Below are 23,686 nucleotides of genomic sequence, written 5' to 3'. Positions count from 1 at the left end.
TATTCTTGAGATGTCTATGGAGGTTTATTTTTTTTTCTTTTAGATACTGTTAGCTATTATTTAGGAAGAACTAGACACCAAAACTGTGTTGGTTTGGCAAGTAGTTGGTTTTGTTTCTTTGTTAATATCTACGTAGTTATGATTTCATTGCATGGCCACGTTAAAATAATTTATTATTTAGTCTTTAAAACTCAAAAAAAATGCAAAGTTGCCAACAGGTCAGCTGAAATGCTATTTTAAATGCTAAATAATTTAGATAAGCTTACAGTAGTCTTGTTTTCCACATAAGTAAATTGAAGTAATTAGTCTCTAAAGGACAGTGAAGAAGTACAGTAACTAAATAGTAATTGCTTATTGTTCAAACCAGCTGTACCTGGTATTTTGCAAGCAATATAGGTTTCACATGAGGGCATTTTTCAGCAACTAAAGTTTATTCCTTTAATCCCCAGAATGTTCTTGTTTCTCAGCCATTTTTATGGAAATATTTCTGAATTATATGTCACCCTTCCCTGAGTTGTCAAAATTGGTTATGCAGCTGAGTGAATCCAAGGGCATGAGAAGCCACTACAATCAGCATGACATACTTCTTGAAGCTTACGTTTGCTACGAGATTTCAGGAAAGGTTGCACGAAGAAAGGGGAACATAATTTTAAATTAAAATCACATATATATTTGGATCAGGATGCAAAATTCATATAAATGTTTAAAGTAAAATATAAACTTCAAAGAGATTTCAGGGTTATGGAGGCTGGTCACAAGCCAGGGGATTATGTCCTCAGAACAGGTGCTTCAGGGGGAAGCAGCATAGCTCAGTGTAGTTAACAGTGTTTAACATTTCAATGGAGCAGTCTTTGGGGTTATTCCACTTGTGAGGCTGTTTGCACTTCTTTAAAGTTCAATTTTATCAACCACCTCCCTGCCAAACCTTAGGGAAGGCAACTCCTCCTCCACTCAGCAGTTTTTCTGTTCTTCACTACTCTTCTAATCTGTAGTATCTAAAAACATCTGGAAGTTACTAGTGGAATGTAAGCAATAATGATAATTTAAAATATTGAACATCATTTTGTATACAAATTAAATATCTGTCTTAGCGAGGGAACATGGTGCCTACATTATGTTTTACAGGAAGAAATGCAGCAGACTTTTTCCCCCTCTTTAGAGGACTTTGTTGGGTTTTGGTTTTTTGGTTTTTTGGTTTTGGCTGGTTGTTTTTTTCTTTTGTTTCGTGTAGGGATTTTAAGACTTTTATTTTAAGACTTTTAGAGTGGTGTTAGATTCACAGCACAATTGAGGGGATCATAGAGATTTCTCATGTACCCCCTGTCCCAATACATGTGTAGCTTCTTCCCCTATTATCTTCATCCCCCATCAGAGTGGTACACTTGTTAACAATTGATGAACCTACTTTGATACATCACTGTCACCCAGAGCCCATGGTTTTCATTAGCGTTCGCTTGTGGTGGTGTATGTTCTATGGATTTGGACAAATGTATAATGACACGTATCCACTATAAATAATAGTATCATGCAGAGTAATTTTCACTGCCCCCCCAAATCCTCTGTGCTCTACCTTTTCTAGAATGTCGTGAGTTGGAATCATACACTATGTAGCCTGCTCAGATTGGTTTCTTTCACTTAGTAATACGCATTTAGAATAGGTATAGTTTTCTAAGAGCACAAAACGGTCTTCCATAGTGGCTGTACCATGTTTTATTTACGCCAGCAGTGAATGAGAGTTTTATTGCTCCACATTCTCGCCTGCATTTAGTGTTGTCAATGTTCTTGATTTGGGCAACAAGGACATATATAGTGGTATCTCAGTGTTTTAACTTACATTTCCCTGATGACCTATGATGTGAAGCATCTTTCCACTTATGCTTATTTGGCATCAGTTTATCTTTGGTGAGGTATCTGTGAAGGTATTTGGCCCATTTTTAATCCACTTATTTTCTTATTGTTGGGTTTTAAGAGGGTTTTTTTTTTTTTTTTTTTTGTATATTTCGGGCAACAGTCCTTTACAGATGTGTCTTTTCCAAATATTGTCCTCTAGTTTCTAGTTGTCTTTTTATTCTCCTGATAGTTTCTTTTCCAGAGCAGAAATTTTAATTTTAATTTTAATGATGTCCAGCTTATCAATTATCTCTCTTGAATCATGCCTTTAGTGTTGTATCCGGAAAGTGGTTACCAAACCCAAGCTCATCTATATTTCTCCTATTTATCTTCTAAGGGTTTTACAATTTTGCATTTTATGTTGAGATTTGTGATCCATTTTAATTGTTGTAAAGGTACAAGATCTGTGTCCAAATTTTTTTTTAATTTTTGCACGTGGGTGTCCATTTGATTCAGCACCGTGTGTTGAAAAGGCTGTGTTTGCTCCATTGTATTATCTTTGTTCGTTTGTCACAGATTAGTTAACTGTTTTTATGTGGGTCTATTTCTGGGCTCTTGATTATGGTCCACTGAAGTATTTGGCTATTCTTTTGACAGTTCCACAGTCTTGATTACTATAGTTTTATAGTAAGTGTTTAAAGTCACTCCAACTTTGTTCTTCTTCAATATCATGTGGGTTTATTTGTGGTCTTTTGTCTCAGTATAAACTTCAGAATAGTTCAATATGAACAAAATGACTTGCTGAGATTTTGATTGGAATTGCATTAAATCTGTAGATCAAATTGGGAGGGCTTTTCTTTTTTACTCTCAGTTTCTCCCTAGTTTCCTACAGATTAAAGCTTCTGGAAGTGTGACTGTGGATAAACAGGGCATGATTATATTGCTTTTATATCATATTTCTCAAACAAGTTTTGTTTATTATCTAAAAGGAAACAATGGTACAGGTATTCCAAAATAGACACCATGAGTCATAATTACTTATGGGTGTGTATGTGTGTGTGATAAGTGTTTTTTAATAGATACCTTCTGAATAATGTTCTGCATAGGCTATTATTTAAAAGACTTGAGATTGTATGTTCACAAATTAATATGAGAAAAGAACCAAGAGGATAGTTAGCAGCAAGGAAAATATCCTTATGATATTATATTTTAATGATAAAAGGTTTATCAGTGTCCTTCATTAATTTTCATGCATTTAGAGAAAAATGTTGACCTTCTAAGAGTCCTTCTCATCATCTTTATAATACATGTATCTACCTTGTTCAGATATGAAAATTCATTAAGTAAAAATCTTGTTAGAAATATTATAAAATTGACTTTGATTATCTCTGGGATTGTCAGTACTCTCATCTTAATAGTAATTGGAGAGGTTTTCTCTTGTCCTGTTTTTAATAATAGCCTGGCTGGGTTTGAAGTTTCTTACCAATGTTTTGCCATTTCCATAATAATGGATCTTATTAAAGGTTTTATAAAATCGCTCTTTAAAAGGTGTGGATAAAATGAAGAGTGACTAAAATAGAATGAGTCCCCGATTATTATTGGTAATTGCTGAGCATGCTGAGATGGGCTTTTGACTACTTTACTTCTCAGGCCTTTTCTCTCAGGAATTTCTGTTAAAATTGCAAATTTGGATTCCCCTATTCATTGTGGTGATCATTAGCATCCTTTTCTAAGTACTAAAGACTTCTGTAAATTTTGTCAGAAAAATAAAGAATAGCATTTGTTCATTTCAAGGAAGCAAAGGGCTAGGAAAAATTGATAAGCATGTAGACATAAAGGAATCAGATGTGGTCTTCAAATTTGTGGAGCACCAGGATTCCAATTTGTTAAAGACATACTCATCACCTACCAATATTAAAGAACTGAGGAGAAATTGTTAGACGAATATACTGGTATGATGGTAATACAGGCAGGAATTAAGGTGTTCAGCTTTTATATTTTGAAAAGAGCTGAAATGAAAAAAGAGAATTTATTCTAAAGTTCTAAAAGCAAGTGTAATAATAGAAAACGGTGAGAATTACCCAAAAGCAAGATAAAGGAATGAAACTCTATGAATCAGCCATTCTGTGATGTGAAAATATGGTTCCATCGTCTCATCTCTTGCAGTTGTATTTATGTAAATGGTTGTTTTATATGGTGCATAAATTCTGTACAATTAATTCCATGTCCACATCCTCGTTACTCGTTAATTTTTCCATAGCTTTCCATTTCTAACTTAATACGGTAGACAGATAAAAATGAAGGGGTGACAAAGAAAGGACTCCATTTAAGGCAGTGGCAGGATGGACATGATCCTTTAAAGAATCCCTTGATTAATATGCCCCCTTATTATACTAACTAGATTTTACTTATTCGTTAGGAGATTAAAACCAGAAGAACAGAGGTAAAGTCTCTATCATAAAATAATTAGAAAATAAACTGGGGAAAAAAGTATTTACAACAACTGTAACATAGAACTAATCACAATCCTAATATATAAAGAAGTCATTCTAATCAATGAGGGGTACATAAAAGAATATAATAGATAATGACACAAAGAACATACAAAGACTGTAACCCAAAGAAGAAATACACATGGCAAAAATATTGCAGTTTTTTCTAATTATTAAAGCAGTTCAAATTGAAACATTAACATGTGCCACTAAAATGCCAACTATCAAAGTAAACAAAAAATTCAGAACTAAACATACTTTATGCTTTTGAGGTTTGTGCAGTGGTAACCATCACACATAAATGGTAGAAAAATAAATTGATTTTACTCTCTGGGCAGCAAAAGATATTATGCATATTCATAAACTTTTACCGAGTTTAGTTATAACCCTATTATCTTACACTCAAAACATGCTAGGGGCACCTGGGTGGCTCAGTTGGTTAAGCATCTGACTTTGGCTCAGGTCATGATCTTGTGGTCCATGGGTTCGAGCCCTGCGTGGGGCTCTGTGCTGACAGCTCAGAGCCTGGAGCCTGCTTCAGATTCTGTGTCTCCCTTTCTCTCTGCCTCTCCCCTGCTCGCTCACTCTCTCTCTCTCTCTCTCTCTCAAAAATAAACGTTAAAAAAAATTTTTTTAACATTCTGTGATTCTTCCCTTAAAAATTAAAAAAGTATGTCAACTATACTAAATAAAAAGGTTTTTTTAACTAAATGATCTACAAAAAAATTAAAATGTATATCATGAAAGACCTTTTTATGTTATTACTTTATAGTAGAAAAAATTTGAGAATAGCCCAAGTGTTCATGGCAGGAAATAGTTATGTAAATGTTGGTATATCCATATAATTCACCCTTTAAAATTACATTCATGAAGAATGTTTAGTGGCCACTAAAATTCCTTCGGTATAACACTGTCATCCAGCATAGAGTAGATTAAAAATTGTGTATGTGATTAGGAAACATCACCAATGGCTCTGTGTACATGTTTTCAAAACCTCTATATATTTTCCTATAATTCCCAATTTTATGCGGTGAAATTGTGTTCTTTATAATGAGAAAAAAAGTGGAATGGTGAAAATACAATTGTAAAGATATAAAGAGATGAGCACCAAAATCAGTAAAACTTATTTATTATGGTGAACAGTCGGACAACATGTGTGACCCTAAACTTTTAAACCTACTTTGTACTACCTTTTCTCTTATTATTTATTTCTGTATTTGACACGTTCTCCAGATCAAGATGAAAAAAATTTATGTTAAATTCTAGAATTTACTACTTTTTCTCTTATTATTTATTTCTATAGTTACCATGTTCTCCAGATCAAGAGGCAAAAAATAAAAATTTATTACATTCTAGAATTTTGTGCTAATGGTCAAAATTAATAACTATAAATAATCCAAATGACAGTTTTGACGTCTGAACATATTGTAAGACTTTAGTCTAATTATTTGTTTGGATACTTGAATTTGTTTAGACCTGGTAGTGAGAACTATCTAGCACTGTCTAGGACAAAATAAGAAATAAAGGTGGGGAAACTTTGGTTTAAAAATATCTCTAGTAGAATTATCTCTCGGTAGTGAAGATGAGCAAACTTTGGACTTTTGAAGATGTAATAGATTGCATTCTATCACCTCTGTATCAAAGAGTCAATACTCCTAACTCTATCGTCCAAATAAAAATTAAATGTTTTGTAGCAGCTTTTATTTCATATTTCATTTAATTTTATTATCCCATAAAGTCTCCACAAAATAGATTTAACCTTATTTTTTAATCTACAGGTAACAATATTAACAAGTGGGTGATTTGTACAAGACTATATGACATTTTAAAGTTCTAGCTGAAATTCACATATTATATATGGAAAATATATGTGTAGGAAGTCGGATTATATGTTTAATTATATGGTTATTTTTTAATTATGTGGTTATTTCTTTTAATAATCAGTTGACTTTAGAACTTTAGTTTGAGTGGTAGCCACATCTGAAATTCACATATTCCAATTCCCTAGCAACAAAATACTTAACTGTTATTATTCAGGATTAAATAAATGTTTTCCTGCTCTTCTACTTGAGGTTTTATGTACATGTATTAAATCCGCATTTCTATACAGAATGGAGATTGTAGTGATTATGAGGAATGCTGAGCAAATCAGTAAGAGGTGGCTAAGTTTGCATAGTTCATAGATTTAGAATTTAAATCCTAGCCAGAGAGTAAGTTCAGGTTTGTTGTATGTTGTTGTTGTTTTCCCCAATAACTCCCTTTATCACACATCAGAAGAGGAAGATATATGGCCTGAGTGATCTTGGGATGGGGATTAGATCTGTAGAAGAAGATAGGAGGAAGAGCTGAGGGGAATGTCCGATTGTAGAATCTATTTGGAAAATAATATTGATCTGTAGACTAAATATGACTGACCATATGCCTTTGTCACAGCTCAGCTCTAGAGGCATTTGTTGTTCCTACCTATACAAGGGGAAATTCTGATACTGTAGAATCAAAGTCCTTTAAAAGACCATTAAATATTCAAATATTATATAGAAATAGAGGTGTAGTTAAAGGAGAAATAATTTGGGGTCCACATTAAATCAATCTAATCTGTGCTTCTCTTTATTGTCAGACAGGCAAAAAGGACCCACTTTCTATTCTTTACATTGCATTAATCACTTGATGTCATGAATTTTTAATGTCTCATCTAAGAATTTAATTATGGGCTGAGGTGTGAAACATTGTGTTAGGTATCTTTTCTCCTCAGACTATCAAATAGGAAGAAAAGAAAAATGACGGTTATTCAAATAAATTAAAAGGGGCCATTTATGTAACCATCTACTAAAAATGTCTACTAAGAATGTTTACAAATGTTCACCGTTAGCATGAAATTTTACCAGCCACAAAAGTTAATGCAAAGTTTTAGTTTTAATGCAAATCTCTTAATTACAGATTTGTTCATAGAGATAGCAAAAGGTTCAGCAAAGAGTAATGCATGATTATCTAAAGGGCATTATTAATTATCTTCTCTTACAAGGGGATTTTAATATAATTCAGGGGAACTCAGGAAAATAAATGAGTTATAGTGAATGTAGTCCACATAATCACAAAGATGAAATATTTTTTGTTTCTTCATATACAAATACATCTTCCATAAAATTCTTCTAACTAAGCCAACTTACAGATACTGTAATGCTTCAGAATGAATTAGTTTTTCAGGAAGACAGTATATCATCACCTTGAGAGTACAGTATGAATTGTGCTTAGACAAGGTCTGCTTCCACTTACATTCACAAAGCTGTTGAGAATGTGCTTATCTGGAGATATCTAAGGTTCAAGGTTATTGCTGCACTTGGTATGAATGTCTGTCCTGAGGATTTTTAGTATACCCTTTCTATATCTAACAGTTCACTCACCACACATCAAATCCATCCCTTTATTTAAACATATTAGGAATTTGGTAACTGCTTAAATTTAGTAATTAAAGCAGAAGTCAAGGTCCAATAGTGATGGTGGGTTGTTGCCTGTATCAGAATTCTCTTTTTCAGGTATTGAGGGAAGCAGGAAGATAGTTGTGAAAGAAAAGTGCTCAGAGGAGCAGAGGTTTTATTCATAAGCAGTCTGCTATGTGTGCACCTAGCACTGAAAAATTTCCCTGCAAACAACTAAATGGATAAAGTGCTATGCATTAATATTCTTTCTCCCTGTGTGTGTTTGTGTGTGTATGTGTATGTGCATGTGTCTGTGTATGTAGTTTGGGATAGGAACTGTTGATAGTTTTGCTTCTTGAGTCTTTTTTGTAAAGGATAATAACCAGAGCAACAAAGCATTTTTATCAGGTAATGGTTTTGCTAATTCTCAGAGAATGTAATTTATCCTAATGGGAATTGTGGAGAATTAGAGGTCCTGTGACATTTCCTAACTCAAAATACTATGATGTTGTGATGTGCATAGTTTACATCAGGAATTCTTTCTGTTCTGTGTATGATCATTTCTGGATTGTTTTTAATCCAGAAGGTTCAAATTCCTGACCATCTGAGACTTCCATGGCTTTTTGCATAGAATTTTTATTTTGTTAAGAATCGATGGCTGCATTAGAATCAGTTTATTGTGACTACAGAGTTTCTACTTTTTCTCTTCTAATTTTAGTGGCAGTTAAGATTTTTTACTTTTTTGCTTCATCATAGGGTAAGACATATAAAAAAGAATCATGAAATTACTAAAAAGAAAGAAAGGTTCTTAAAATTGTCATGTAAAATTATGGGTAAATTTATTGACCTATTTTAGTTACTTGGCACCCTTGACAGAAAGAAGCAAAGAATTAGCAGTTTAGCAATGTCATGACAATATTCAGGCATATCTGAGGTATGGTCTAGAAGCTTTTGTAGCCACTCAAATTTATCTAAAAAGTCTTTACAATGGGGACTGTAACTTCCCACTCCTTTAAGTGTGGTCTGTGCACAGTGACTTCCTTGCAGAGAGTACAGTATGGACAGGGGGAGAAAAAGGGAGTACCTTTACAGTGAAGAAACCTTGACAGACAGTACCTTAACCAGGTAATCAAGGTCAGCATCAACAGTGATGAATCATATTGATAGCGTGGACCCTTGATATGATGCTGTTAAAATATTTGTTGACCTTCGTGGTCTTCCTTCAAAATCCCCATAACCTGAGTGTAATCATGAGAAAAACACCAGATAAACCCCTATTTTAGTTCATTAGCAAAAGCCTTACACAATGTACCTAAGTGTGGTTTTGAACAAAAATCTATCATCCCCTGTCAGATAAAGACAGAATGGCTGAATCTGTCTCACTATTGCCGCAGTTTGAATTAAATCGTCAATTGTTGACATTGACTACTCTTATAAAAATGACTGATAGAGGAAAAATGGGTTAACAACAGCTTAAAACTCTAAAAATAATAGCATTAGGAAATAGATGACTATCAAAGTATAGTAGGTGTAAAAATCAAGCCTAGATCTCCAAAGAGCTAGTAGCTTAGCCTTGAAAAGGAAACTGCCTGATATTTCATGACAATATTGTTTACCTTGGTAAAGCTATTTGATTAGTTAGTATGATTTTTATACCAAATTGCAATCAAGTTATGTCACATTAAAAGATAAATTACAAAATAAAAAGGGTTTATCAAAGCACATCTTACTGGCTTTTTGATGCCATTTTATCTGCCAGACAAAGTAGAAACCTGTTGTAGCAAATAAAAACTTGAGGCTTTCTTTTCCATGTGAAGTCCTACAGGAAAAAACAATTAGGCTGTTTTTATTTTAAATACACATTTTTATTTTTGAAACTCTGCCTGATTTAATTGGTTTGTAGGAAAGTATGCTCTGGATACATATTTTATATGGAACAAGATGACTTCTAAGTTCTAGCATATACTGTAAATTGAAGATTTAAGAAAATTCCATAGTACAGAAACCAAGAGCAATGTGCATCACTGCATTGTGTATTTCTGGTTTCCTCATAAACTGTGGATGGGCTTTTGCCGGAGATGTTTGCATTTGATTGTTGTATTTGATTGCATAGTTTTAAACTATGCTTTTGCTCTTCTTTTTTCCTAGACCCTTTCTGTAATATGCAGGAGAAACTTATCCATTTATTCTTTACGTAATATTGCCCTTGAGGGACAATGTGAGCGCTTTCCATCTATTAATCAGAGTAAACGGAGTTTATTTTAACAGATGTTCAATGGCAGACACCTTCTCAAAACCAAAGGTCTTCGTTAAGAACTGAAAGGTATACACTTTACACATCATATCACATGATCTTTGTCCTTCTCTATTCTAGTGCACTGACAGGCAGAATTCACCAGTTACATCACCAGGATCCTCTCCCCTTGCACAGAGAAGAAAGCCGCATCCAGATCCTCTCCAGATCCCACATCTAAGCCTGCCACCAGTGCCTCCTCGCCTGGACTTAATTCAGAAAGGCATAGTTCGGTCTCCCTGTGGCAGCCCCACTGGTTCACCAAAGGTAAACTGATTTTATTAGAAACACACAGAATGTAAGTGACAATTATTGATTGCTCAGGTTCCTTTGAATTCCATTACTTGTATTTCTTGGGCTCTCAATTGTTGATGTAGAACTCTGACATGTTCCTCATTTTGTTTGTGGTGAGCCCACTGTCCTCTTTTTGTTTTATTACTATAAAAGTTGCACAATTACTCAGAGAGAGTATATGTCTGTAATAGTTCCCTGATTTGTAAAAATGCAGAGGAGAGTCAGTATAGTTATTCTGTAAAATGGACTTTGAAAAATCATTATATGTATTAAAATAAATTGCATGCTTTTATTGAATGATATTTGACACTCATTTTCATAGTGTCCTGACAAGAAAAATGTGATGGGGGTATATTTGCATAAGGGCTTTAAGATATGTGTTTCAGGGTGACTCACCTTCACCTGAAGGAATTAATTGCAAAGAATTACAGTATTTGCAAAGTAATTACATTACTCCTTAATATTAAAGATATAATTCTAACTGTGTAAATCTAAGCCCGCAGTTTATTTTAGTTTTGTGGAATTCTTTTTCCAAATTTGATTATGGCATATTTTGCTTTATCAAATATACGATTTAAAAACTTAATTCCACTTGGTAATATGCTTTAGAGTCTAAAATGAGTCAGAAGCACGACATTTTAGTAGTGTTTGGTCTCAGTTACAATTAAGATCACATTAAGATTTTTAGGTTTTAAGATCAGATTAAGAGTTTTTTGGATGGTGTTTAGTCAGAATGGTGTAAACATAGAACTATGTAAACACATTCCCTTTTTCTGTACGATTTTCTAACCATAAAAACACAAAATCATTCATCAGATGAACCATGTAAATAAAAATAAAATCATAAAAAGCACATAGATTCAATTCAAGTGCATATATGTTCATATTTCCATATAAGAATTAGACCAATATTTTTCCATTTTAAGGATCCATAAAAATCCAAGTAAGTTTTATAAATAATGCTGCTCTATTACTTGTGATTTTCCACTCTTCTGGTAATAACTATAAAAGACAAGATCAGAGCAAGTTTTCCCCTTACTAGTTGCTTTATGTTGCAGTGGAAACACAAAAATGGCAGAACCTATACTTTCAGTCCCTCAGAGATATTACAAATCAAGTTGCTCTTTGAAAAAGTAAAACCACAACTTTGATAGTTTTTTTTATGTCTCCTAAATTGTGTAAAAGTGTAAATAAATAAACGACTAAATATTATTTTACTGTCAACCAGTCAAAATCATCATATAATTTTGATGCCCTGCTACTTTTTCCTGTGTAGTGTTTATAGTCCTTAACATTTGAGTTTATGTATTCATCTTCTACAAAAAAAAAGTTCTAATGAGATATATTTACACAAGATTTTCATTAATTTTTAAAAATGTCATTAATTGATGATAAAAAGAAACATTAAAAGATGACACAGAAATCTAATAAAACTTCATTATGGCTTAGAAAACAAAGGCAATGGTAGACGAGTCCAGAAATCATGTTTCCCTGCATCAATAGTACAACTTCTAACTTATTTATTTTTCTATTGTATCTCTTCAGTCTTCTCCTTGCATGGTGAGAAAGCAAGATAAACCACTCCCCGCACCTCCTCCTCCCTTACGAGATCCTCCTCCGCCTCCACCTGAGAGACCTCCCCCAATCCCACCTGACAATAGACTGAGTCGTCACTTCCATCACGTGGAAAGTGTGCCTTCTAGAGACCAGCCAATGCCTCTTGAAGCCTGGTGCCCTCGGGAGGTGTTTGGGAGTAATCAGTCGGTGGTGGGATGTCGACTCTTAGGGGATGGCTCTCCAAAGCCTGGAATCACAGCAAGTTCAAATGTGAATGGAAGACACAGTAGAGTGGGCTCTGACCCCGTGCTTATGCGGAAACACAGACGCCATGATTTGCCTTTAGAAGGAACCAAGGTAAGAAATAAGCAAAGCAGAAGCTAACCAGGCTGCTCAAACTCTTCTGATAGGAGGTAGTGTGAAAGGTGGGGCAATGGTTTTTTGTTTTTGGGGGATTTTTGCCTGGTGTGGCACTTCCCTGAAGGTCTTTAATTATCTCCAAGTTATAAATAATCAGGAGCTCATTAAAACTTGAACTTAAAAGAAGTCAGGAAGAAGGTTCAGAGTAATGATTTAATTTTAATGTGAAAAGACTAGACACTTTGCCAAAGATTTATTTCACCTCCTCTTATTTCATCTGCCAAAACTTTTTCCTATTAATAACTTGTTGGTGGGAGAATCGGCACTATTGTTTTTTTTAAGCTGTCCTGGTTCTATCTAATCTGAAAAACAGTTGAATAATTATAGCGTGTCGTAAATCAGTCATTGGAATGGTTGCCAAGGACAGATGCCTTATGCATCCAGGTAAAATGAACTTCTCCCTTACGTAAAAACACCACTTCCAATCACTCTCACAAAGCAGGTTCTTTATCCATAAAACTGAAAGGCTGTCACACATATTGAGCTCTAGCTTGAAAGATATCACCACTGTCATTTAAATACCCAGAAAAAATTTAAGTGTACAGGGAACCAGAGAGGCAGCAGCAGAAATCAATGAGTTTAGAATTCTTGGTATTCTTGATAGTTTCTGGTGTTTGCCTCCCTCCATGGTATTTTTGGCTGTGAGATCAGATGCTTGCCATCTTCCCTCAGCTGAAGGAGGCTTTGCCTCTTTTGAAGACTAATATTAAATTGATTCCTCTCTATTGTTTCTCTTTGTTGTTTTAGGACAGTAATCAATTCCTTCAAAATAACGGTTTGCAGTTGGTGAGTTAACCATATATTCAAGAACAAAAAGTGTGAAGTACGACACACATTCAGCTTCTGTGTGGTGCATGCATGTGTGTGCACACACGTGTTTGTGTGTCATCGTTGGGTGATAATGGAAAGTTCATATGGTAATATTTAACCTCAGTGATATTCTAGGGTCTCCAGGATAGAAAGACTCCAATGTCTAGTGTGGCATTCAGAAGAAAGGGGAAGAGTGGGGGGGGGGGGGGTTGCCATGACTCTGCCAGTGACTCACCTTGGTGAGTTCAGTCTCTCATCTGTCTTAGATATGAAGATCTCTAAAAGTTTCATTGAAGGTTATCTAAACATGTAAATGGAAGAAAAAGTACTTACAAAAGCATTTTTAGTAATGTTCTCTGAAAATGGAATGCTTATCAAGCTCAAATGTATATTTCCACAACCTGGAATTCCACAACCTGGAATGTGGATTGGAGGGACCGGCTGGTTTTTTTCATTTTTTGTTTTTTAGGTTTTTTGCATAATTTCTTTTTCCTTTCAACCTCTATTACTTTTCATTCATACATGATCATGCTTGTCTTGAGAAGTGTCAGAACAGGCTCTGATGTGAATTGAATGGTTATATCTCAGCAACATGTTACAATTTATTTCTTGAATGGATTGTGGAAAATACTTATAATTATCTTAGCCAATTCAGTGAAGATCTCTTATTTCAGGGTTATTTTACATAATATGTTATACAGTTTTAGCACGAATATAAACCTGTCCTTCTAAGCCCTAGAACACTGGATGTTAATTTTGTATGGAAGGTTACCATTTTTTAAATTGAGGTTATAATTTCTTAGGCTATAGGTATGAAATTTTAGTTTATTAATTATAGGTATGAAATATTAATAGTGACTTCAGTTATGAAGATTCCTTTAAATGTTTTCTATCCGAAGTTTCATGTCCTGATCATTGATACATGTTACTGTCCCAGAAAACATTGAGTAAATTGCAAAATATCTCTTACAGAAAGCTGGATTTTAATCTTGTTTAGTTCTGGCTAAATAACCCTCATTAAGATTCTTTAAGGTCTAATCTCATATGTTGTGTGTATTACTAATGCAGTGCTTATACTCTCTAAGCTAATTTCATGTTACAACAACTAGACATGTTTTTTTTTTAATTTTTTTTTTTTAACGTTTTAGTTATTTTTGAGACAGGGAGAGACAGAGCATGAACAGGGGAGGGTCAGACAGAGGGAGACACAGAATCTGAAACAGGCTCCAGGCTCTGAGCTGTCAGCACAGAGCCCGACGCGGGGCTCGAACTCACGGACTGCAAGATCATGACCTGAGCCGAAGTCAGCTGCTTAACCGACTGAGCCACCCAGGCGCCCCTAGACATGAAGTTTTAACCAAAATGAGACTTATAAGATTTATGACTTCAGTCTAGTTGTTCAACTTCTAAGGTGGATTATAAAGAAGGATTTATATGTAGTTAATGTAATAAATGCTATGAACTAGATGTCTCCTCTTTTTCTCTTTTATTGTCTTTACAAAGGAACTTCAGTAGACTGCAAGGTACATCATTATTTACATAAAGTAGAAAAAGCCTCACTCCTCTCTTTTCACTTCGGAGGAGTAAGAGGCTGGCTTCAACTAACTAACATCTGACAGAAGACTGAGCCCATCCTGGGACTTGTGCTTCTCAGTTTCTTTGATCCTGCCTTGGACTTTTCTCACCTTGTTAATCTTTGCATGTCCTCCATCCAAACTGACTTAATTTCACATTTCTAAGTGTGTTCTTTGTGCGAGACCCTTCTGATGTTCAAGGATGACCAGAATCCCAGTGTTCTCTTCCCTTTCAAATTTAACAATGTTTTGTAGCAGAGGAACTGTTCGGCCCCTTCAGGCAGAAGGAAAATGATAAGGATAAAGCAAACCCGATAGCTGCATTTCAACATTACTAAAAATCTTATCAATACAGATCAACCAGGCTCTGGAATCAGAACTGAATTTTACTTCCTGCTCTAGAATTTGCTGGCTTTGTGGATGCAAACAACTTCCTACACCTTTGTCCCAAGTCCACTTATTTTTCTTACCTTTTTTTATAATGAATAGATTTGTTTAGAACATAAAAAAGTATTTATTTTTTTTTAATTTTAAATTCCAGTATAGTGTTAATACAGTGTAATATTAGCTTCAGGTGTACAATATAGTGATTCAACACTTCCATGCACCAGCTGGTGCTCATCACTACAAGTGCACTCCTTAGTCCCCATCATGTCTTTCCCCCATCCCCTCCACCCCCCTCCCCTCTGGTAACCATCAGTTTGTTCTCTTTAGTTAAGAGTCTGTTTCTTGCTTTGTCTCTCTTATTTTTCTTACTTTATGAAGTGGAAGAATAATAGTACCTAGTATCTTGGGAAAATAATCACTCTCCAAATATCTAAATCTTCATACACCTCAGGTCTGGAATAAAACCAAAAGTAACAACTAGACACGAAGTAGCAGTATAAGTTGTAACACTCGACATCCTCATTCAAAATAGTTGTCCTTTCTTTTTTATAAATTTAAAACTAAAACCATCATCTCTGTCTCTCTCTCCTCTCATTTTATTTAGCATAATTCCTAATGAGCACTTGGTAAGCACTTGATTGTTAAGTTAGTACAGTACTGAAGCTGATGATAGAAGCAAGAGAGTGTATGCGTGCTGGGTTTGTGTGGGTGAGGGCAGGGCAGGAGAGGGCTTGGAGGAAGAGAACACCCGTGACATACAAGGAAGAAAAACAGTTGTTTTGTTGGTGTTTTTTTTTAATTTGTTTTCATGTAATTTATTTTTGATAGAGAGAGAGAGAGAGTGCAAGCAGGGGAAGGTCAGAGAGAGAGGGAGACACAGAATCCGAAGCAGGCTCCAGGCTCTGAGCTGTCAGCACAGAGCCTGATGCAGGGCTCGATCCCATGAACTGCGAGATCATGACCTGAGCCAAAAGTTGGACACTTAACTGACTGAGTCACCCAGGTGCCCTCCACCTTTTTTTTTTTTTGAAAACAGTTTTTAATGTGTTTTTCCAGCACTGGCCTTCAGCCAAAGGTAGAATATAATCTCCTTGTTTAAAATAGGATTTCTTTTCCTCCTGTTTTTAATGAGAATGGTAAATGTTACAATGTATCCTCGCCCTCCATACCTATTACCTAGTATGCAGTTTTTAGAACATTTTATCATGGGAATAAAGGGCATGGGGATCTAGATATCTGGAAGTTGATGTACCTTCACATAACCCATCAGTCTCCCCAATTAATTGTAAACAAATGCATTCTTGTGTGAAATAGGAGCAACTATCCTTTAGACTTATTTTCATTAGAGGTAATACTTCAAATTAAATATCATCTTCCCATTTTAAAGAAACCCAAATAAGCACCAAATTTTTACATTAGAATTAAGTGTACCTGTGGAATACCTACCTTAAGGGAATTCATAAAATGGACACCCTGTACATGAAGTGACACCTCGCTTTCCTTCATCATGTGTCCTCTGTCCCTGTGCCACTTCCCATCATCCACTAGAGGCATTTGCCCTTTTGATTTGCATCTTCGCTTGGCAAATGGTAAGGACAGCAAGAATAAATTCTACTGCATTTCCTACTTGTACAGAGCTGTTAGGGAAAGAGCTGTCCAGCTCATCGTTAAAATGAAGTGTAAGAATTCCCTGTGACTTTCATCAACTCCCTATCCCCCCACCCCTACCTTACGTGATCAGATTAGCTAAAGTAATCCTTTACTTTTAACATGAAGCTGCAAGCTAAGAATTACTAGGTTTATTTATCTTGTATTATTGGTAAGAGATTTCTTTCCTATAGTACTGTTTCCTTTCTCTGAAATTCTTGCGTTCTAGAAACCTGTCCCTTAGTAGGACACCTGTCCCTTAATAAGTATTTTGTTGGCTAGATACTTACTGTTGTTGGTTTGTTTTAATTAGCTGAGGTGAAAATATTTGCATTAAAATGCTTTAAAACATCATTGGAAACTTGAGATTTATCTACTTAGATCTAGATGCTAACGTTGTGTTAAGCTATCTTTATTGGTTTCTCTCGAAAGGTTAAGAATACTGCTGTTTCTAATGTGATAAAAACTATCTCTGACTTGTTATGTTACTTCAAGTGACATTATTCTAAAATGACCCTGTGTACAATAATCTTTTGAAGATGCTGCTAGATAAATGCATCGAAAGATTCCCCTTTTTTTGAGATTGTGGCTTTTGCTCTTTTGGTGGAGAGGCACATGTTTATGTGAATGACCTCAAACTTATCTCTAAATCTCAAGGGCTGTCTATCAAGAAATAAGTCCTCTATGTTCACTGGCTTCATTGCCAATCTGATGGTGTAGAAGGACAAACTATAGTGATATTTTTGGGGTAGATTTTGTGTGGGTTTACATGTGTGGGATAGGGAAAAGGGGTTGTGTTTGGGGTTTTGTACAGATAAAAAGGTTTGTCTTAATTGTGCTACGATTATCACAAATGTGTTCCCTGAATCTCAAGGATCCCAAACACCTTAAGCTTAATATTTAGACAACAGTTGAATCATAAGACATTTCGGACTTCCAAGATTAGTAACAAATGCTGTCTTGAGGCATATAGAAAAATATTAATCTAGGATAACCTAGAATTTATAGTAAGTTGTGTGATAACTCAGATTAAACTTCTTCCATAAGCCCAAACTTACCTTAATGTCTCCTCATTCTTCAACCTCCTTTAGCTGTAAGAGTACTTAGGATGTTCAAGACAGCATGGGAAATACAAAATGAATAAAGCACAGTGTAGTGTGGTGAGAATGAGACAGGTGTATGATTAACTAAAAGATAAGGCGTAAGAGAAGTGTTCAGAAAATACAATATGGGATCCTCAAGAAGGAAAAAAAATCAAATTGAGATGCAGTGTAAAAGAAGGAATAAAGAAAGCTGTACACAAGAAGGTCACTGGCTATAGACATGAAAAGATTAGTAGGTGTTTTTATAGACACGACAGGAAGGAACCGCATGAGGTTAGAGAAAATATGCATAGTGAAGGAAGTCCATTTTCAATGGATAGAATAGAGAGAGAATAGGCAGGGTAGGTGAAATTATGGCAGTGTAGATTCTAACCAATAATACGGAGTCTTGAATTCTATACTATGTTATCTTTAATTTGTTAGGAAAGAGGTCTTAAAGGTTTTTTTGTTGTTTTTGTTTGTTTTTCTATTTTTTTGGCAGAGGAGTAATAGTATCAGAATATTTATGTTGGTAGTAATTTCAGTGGAATTGCGGTAGATTTGGGACAGAGGAAAAAGTTGTTTCCTCAGTTGAATAAAGAAGGCCTGAATCTGTGGGGTTTCAGTGCGAACTGCTTCAGTCGATGGCTATCCATCCGCACATTTGAGGAATTACTGTTTTCTCCTATTTTTAAACAGGCTTTTCAAATCTCCAGAGAACATAAAATATTTATTTTTAGCCCAACTTGTAATTTATTGCACTCCCTCAGCTCCTTTAGTGGCAGCTAAAATGATTAAGTCTAGTGAAGTGGGTACAGGTGGGAACATGGAATTCAGAATGAAACCGTGTTTAGGATCTGTTTTATCATAGTGTAACTATAATAGCGCATTGAATGAGGGAGCCGCGCAAAGGAGACATTGGAACTCTAGCACAGGTCCTAGTTTTTAGAGTGAAACTTCAATGCCATAAGATTTAGATTGTGTAACTTTGAAATGCAAATATTGATGTATTTCAAATGTATTCTTTAAACCATATTTCTTATTTTAAGTTGATAGAGAAGGTATGGGCTTTTCAATTTTGCATTCTAAAGCTTCAGCAGCATTTTAGAAATATGGGGGGAGGAAAAGAAATTGGTAGGTCATTGATGGGGCTTTAGGTCTATTCAGGTTACATTATAGCCTTTTGCTCCAACTTAAGCCTATCTTTTAAATATGAATGCGTAAGAGTTGAGGTGAGCGCCCCATGATAAAACACTAATAATTACTTAAAGATTTTAAAATAGGTTTAATCTTTTTTGTATGTGTGTGAATATGTCTATATGAAGTTATTTTCTCTTTTTTTAATTGCTTTCATTTCAAGTTCTCGGATTAGTCACAAGCACGGTTGCTCAATCCCTGTAGTGTAACTGAGAAACCTGGGAATCAGAATTTCTGATTCTGAGTAACAAAACACTGGTTCTCTGCCGGTACCTTATGAGCAAGGTAATTGTTTTAGTTGGTGGTGTTCACACTGAAAATTCTGGTTAAAATTGCACGCGCTCTGAAAGAGCAGGTTGGCTCTACTTCCCAATAGTGTTGATGCTTCAGCCTTGAAAGATGAAAGGCATTTCTGTAAGGTTTTATCAAGAAGTTTAAAAATGTTCTGTTAACCCCAGAGAGATATAATTTAGAACATTTTTATTTGGGAGAATTGAAATAAGAATTGCACTGGTACTGCTTTTTCTTCCCTGAATCCTATGGAGAATGGTAACTTTTCAATAAAAACTGATGGTTATTTGGGGAATTTCACCATCTGTGTATCAAGCTGTGTGTATCTGTTTTATAGAAATTATAGTACGCATTCCTTCTCAATGTGTTTAAGAATCGTGTTGTATTATACTTTTTACATATAACTTGGTGTTCCTTTGGGTGGTGGTGGTGAATAATCACTATGGTGCAACTGACTCCTAAGTAAATTATATGATATTGCGCTTGTTTAAATAAACAGAAATTACATATTCTTTTCAAAATTATAGGTTTTCTGAGAGCTTCTACTGTTTTAAGGTCCTCCAGAAGTTAAATTCTAAATGAACCCTTGGATTTCCTTTCAGGTCTTTTCCAATGGTCACCTGGGAAGTGAAGAATATGATGTTCCTCCCCGGCTTTCTCCTCCTCCTCCAGCTGCTGCCCTTCTCCCTAGCATCAAGTGAGTTTTACTGAATTTGCAGACCATCTCTCCATGCATACGGATATGGTAAATAGTCGATATGAGGTACTCAATACAGAAAGTACAAGGTGAATAGAAACACATCAATAAAAGTGATTCAGCCAGATTTATAAAGTACCAGAAATCAAGGTCCTTCCTGATTCTTTGCTGGTAACCACAGCATATGTGATACTTACCTAAACTCTGAGGTTGCATATGGAACAACAGGGAGAGAGAACTTGAGTCTTCTTTGTATCTAAGAAGAAGACAGAGCAGGGGCGCCTGGGTGGCTCAGTCAGTTAAGCATCCAACTTCAGCTCAGGTCATGATCTCACGGTTCATGAGTTCGAGCCCCACATCAGGCTCTGTGCTGAAAGCTCAAGAGCCTGGAGCCTGCTTCCAATTCTGTGTCTCCCTCTCCCTCTCTCTCTGCTCCTCCCCCACTCATGTTCCTGTGGTCATTCTCTCTTGCTCTCTCTCTCAAAAATAAAAATAAAAATAAAGAGGACAGAGTAGCGCGGTGCGCTTTCCCCTCAATTTATCTCTCTTCCCAAGTGGTGTCACATTTATCCCAACTATCCAGTGTGATATCAGAAAATTAATCTTTGATTCTTTCAATTTTCACAATTTCTGAATCCATTCAGCCAGTAAGTCCTATTTGCTTGTTCTTTTGAAGTTTTTTATAGTCAGCTAATCTTCCCTGTTGCTTCATAGCTGGATGTCTGGAAGAACAGACATGATGGATGATGTGTTATGATTTTAGAATTAATATCAATGGATTTTAAAATGCATTAACTGAAAAATAAGTTAACCTGGGTTATCTCATTTGAAAAATGGGGACACAAGGAGCACATTAGGCAGTTAGTTAATATAGGTACCCAAGTCAAACCAGGATAAAACCAAGTCTCCTAATTCCAATTTTTCCACTCTTTATATTAAATCAGGCTACCTGCCTTTTCTCCAATATTTTTTGTTTACACAGCTGAATTGTTTTAATTCTGCTTTCCCCAGATCAGTTTCCTGCTCAAAACCCAGCATTGTTTTTTTCTTTCCTTTTAAGTTAATCTATGCTCTTCTGCTAGCAGTAAGATCCACAGAATTTTACCCAACTAAAATATTGTTCAGTAATTCCTAATGTTTCCCCTCCAATCTTGTCTTGATTTTTTTTTGGCTTTGTGAATTTTTAAGCCGCTTCCTCCTATGCACCACCTTTTCAGAATCTTTATTCTATAGGTCCATGTCTCAGGCTCTGTTTCTTTATGAAAACTTCTCTGACTTCTTCATTCATAATGATAATAAGTGGTAAGACTAATTCTCAGTCTTCTTCCTACAGTTTATTGTCTACATTTAATTATGTACTCTGCTCCACTGTTTTCTAATTTTAAAGTGCTTCTTCACATTAAAAAAAAGGTTATAAGGTTTTGAGAGCAAAATATTTTTCTTGTCCTTTCTGATTCTTCCCTAACACTTTACTGTTTTGCTGTGTGGTGCATATATCACAAATATGTGGTTACTTGGTTGATTATCGGGTAAGATCCTCACTTCCAACTGAAAGTCTTAGAGCATCTTCACTCCTTTCTCTGCTGGTCACTGAGATCCCCTATACATATGGATGCAAAAGAAGGATAAGCTAAACCCAGCCCCTGAAGTTTGCACTCTACTCTAGAAAATAAAATTAACACACATGAAACCTCTGGAGAACATTATGTTGACTTGTACAATTCTAGTTGTTAGTTTTTACTTTCACTTGGAGGAAAGACTGTTATAGACCTTGGAAGTCAAGGATGTTTCATAAAGAGATGGAAATTTCCTGAGTCATGGAGAATAGGCACAGTTCAAAAAGGGAGCAGATGAGAAGCAGCAAGAGTGTGAAGTTTGCCATCATTCAGGGGACAGTGGGAAACTAAGCTCATTGGAGCATTCTCCAGTGGTAACTTTTCTGGGAACTGCCAGATAATGTAGCTGACATAAAAGTTGGAAGCAAATACACATATTCTGTATAGTAGGTTCTAAATCAGTAAGAACATATGATATCATAGCCTCAGATGAACACTGAATATATGTAATAAAATATCTTAAGTTCAATTAATTCTGATAATTCAGAGAACGTCAGAAAACAAAGTAAATAAAACCTTGCCAATTAGGTTAAATTTTCACATTCTGTTTATTAAATTCATGTTGGCAAGTGGGATAAGCAGAGGTTGCAGTTTGCTTCGTATGTATTTTAGTTACGTGTTTCTCCTATAAAGTAAGAATAAATTCATAGTGTAATGTATTGACATTTTTCTAGTACTTCAGTTTGTAAGTCCTTGTAAGTATATTTTCTCTCCATTTATTCTTGATTTTTCCCTCAGAAACAGTGCAGTTGCTTTACTTAAACAGAGAAATACTTAAACAATGCAGATTTAACAGCAAATTAGTTTTGTTTTGCCTACTGCAAATTAACCATAGTTAACAATGCAAGGGTTGACTTTTCATTGCACATTTATCTCTTCAATTTTTTTATTCTGACTATATGGGTGGCATTTGTTCATTGCATAAAATATGGAAACTAGAAATGACAAAAATTTAACAAATATGTAAATTCGAGCATCTACACACTCCAAATATCCATGTCCAGAGTTTCAACATTTTGACATTTTTAGACTTTTTTTTACATGACATAGATTATATTATAGAGATAATTTCCATGCCCTTCTTTGTTACTTAATATTTTAGTAGGCATTTTCCATAGTCATTTATGGACTGTCTTATTATGAAACCAGCATGGAATTCTGAAGTGAACATTAAAATTAAATCAGAATTGGTCCCAGACCTGACTCCAGCATATTAAATATTTGTCTTGTCTTTGAACAAAGTAACTTCTCAGGGCCTCGCTTTCTCTATCTGATAAATGAAAGAGTGTTTATCTTAAATGATCTCCAAATTCCTTTTGAGCTTCAACTTTTTAGATTCTATGCAATATGTTTTTTTAAGGGATGCTCATCTATAATGCTGACTTACATGAAATATTTGGCAGCTTAAATGTTCATTTGTGGCTCGTTGTGTCTCATTGCTGAAGCCAGCGTGAGTTGGATTACTGCTCTAGTTTTGCGTTTGTTCGTTATGTTTGATCTATCTGGGCCTCATTAGAATGTAAACCAGGGTACAGTGAGGAATAGACCCTTAGTACTGGAGGGGCATAGAACAGAGGTCTCAGCAAATAGGGACAAAATGGGATGTTGGATGTTCAAGTACCTAATTCTATGTTAGACTCTTTCAAAATAAGTCCAAAGCAAAATCACAAATTACTACCCAGACTTTTGCAGTTCTCACAAACGTTGAGACCCTCAGTGTTGAATTCAGGAAAGTCACAGCTAGCATTTACCTTTAAATGTACTTTGTATTGTTATAAATATTTACTAAAGAGTAATAAGTTATTTGATGTTACTCTGATCACCATTTACTTGATATAAGAGGCTACTCTGTGATAGTTTTACTTTCTTGTAAAACTGTTTGCAATTATGTGACTTTTATTGTATGACTTACGTTGAGGCCTAGAAGAATACAGAATTTATTTTTAAGAAATATCCTGTTTGTAGAAGAAAGCTGAAACTGTACTAGTATACATTGATTCGGTTTTTGTTTTTTGGTTTTTTTTTTAGTTTTTCTAAATGTTTCTATTTAATTAACATCATTGACATTTAGCTACAAATGTAA

The 23,686-nt window shown here is 35.1% G+C and overlaps 1 protein-coding gene across 8 annotated transcripts in view; it reads left to right on the top strand.

Moving 5' to 3' along the window:
- The window catches only part of CBLB (Cbl proto-oncogene B), a 221,128-nt gene that overhangs the window by 155,588 nt on the left and 41,854 nt on the right, over nt 1-23,686 (top strand). For all 8 annotated transcript variants that reach the window (XM_042955715.1, XM_042955716.1, XM_042955717.1 and 5 more), the window contains 3 exons: nt 10,113-10,298; nt 11,871-12,239; nt 19,893-19,987. In XM_042955715.1, coding sequence (XP_042811649.1) covers nt 10,113-10,298; nt 11,871-12,239; nt 19,893-19,987 — 650 coding nt within the window. The remainder of the gene's footprint in view (nt 1-10,112; nt 10,299-11,870; nt 12,240-19,892; nt 19,988-23,686) is intronic.

Source organism: Panthera leo, chromosome C2 (assembly GCF_018350215.1).
Source record: "Panthera leo isolate Ple1 chromosome C2, P.leo_Ple1_pat1.1, whole genome shotgun sequence".
Lineage (NCBI taxonomy): Eukaryota > Metazoa > Chordata > Mammalia > Carnivora > Felidae > Panthera > Panthera leo.
Note: the sequence above shows the minus strand (reverse complement) of the source record. Positions and strands in the feature narration are given on the sequence as shown.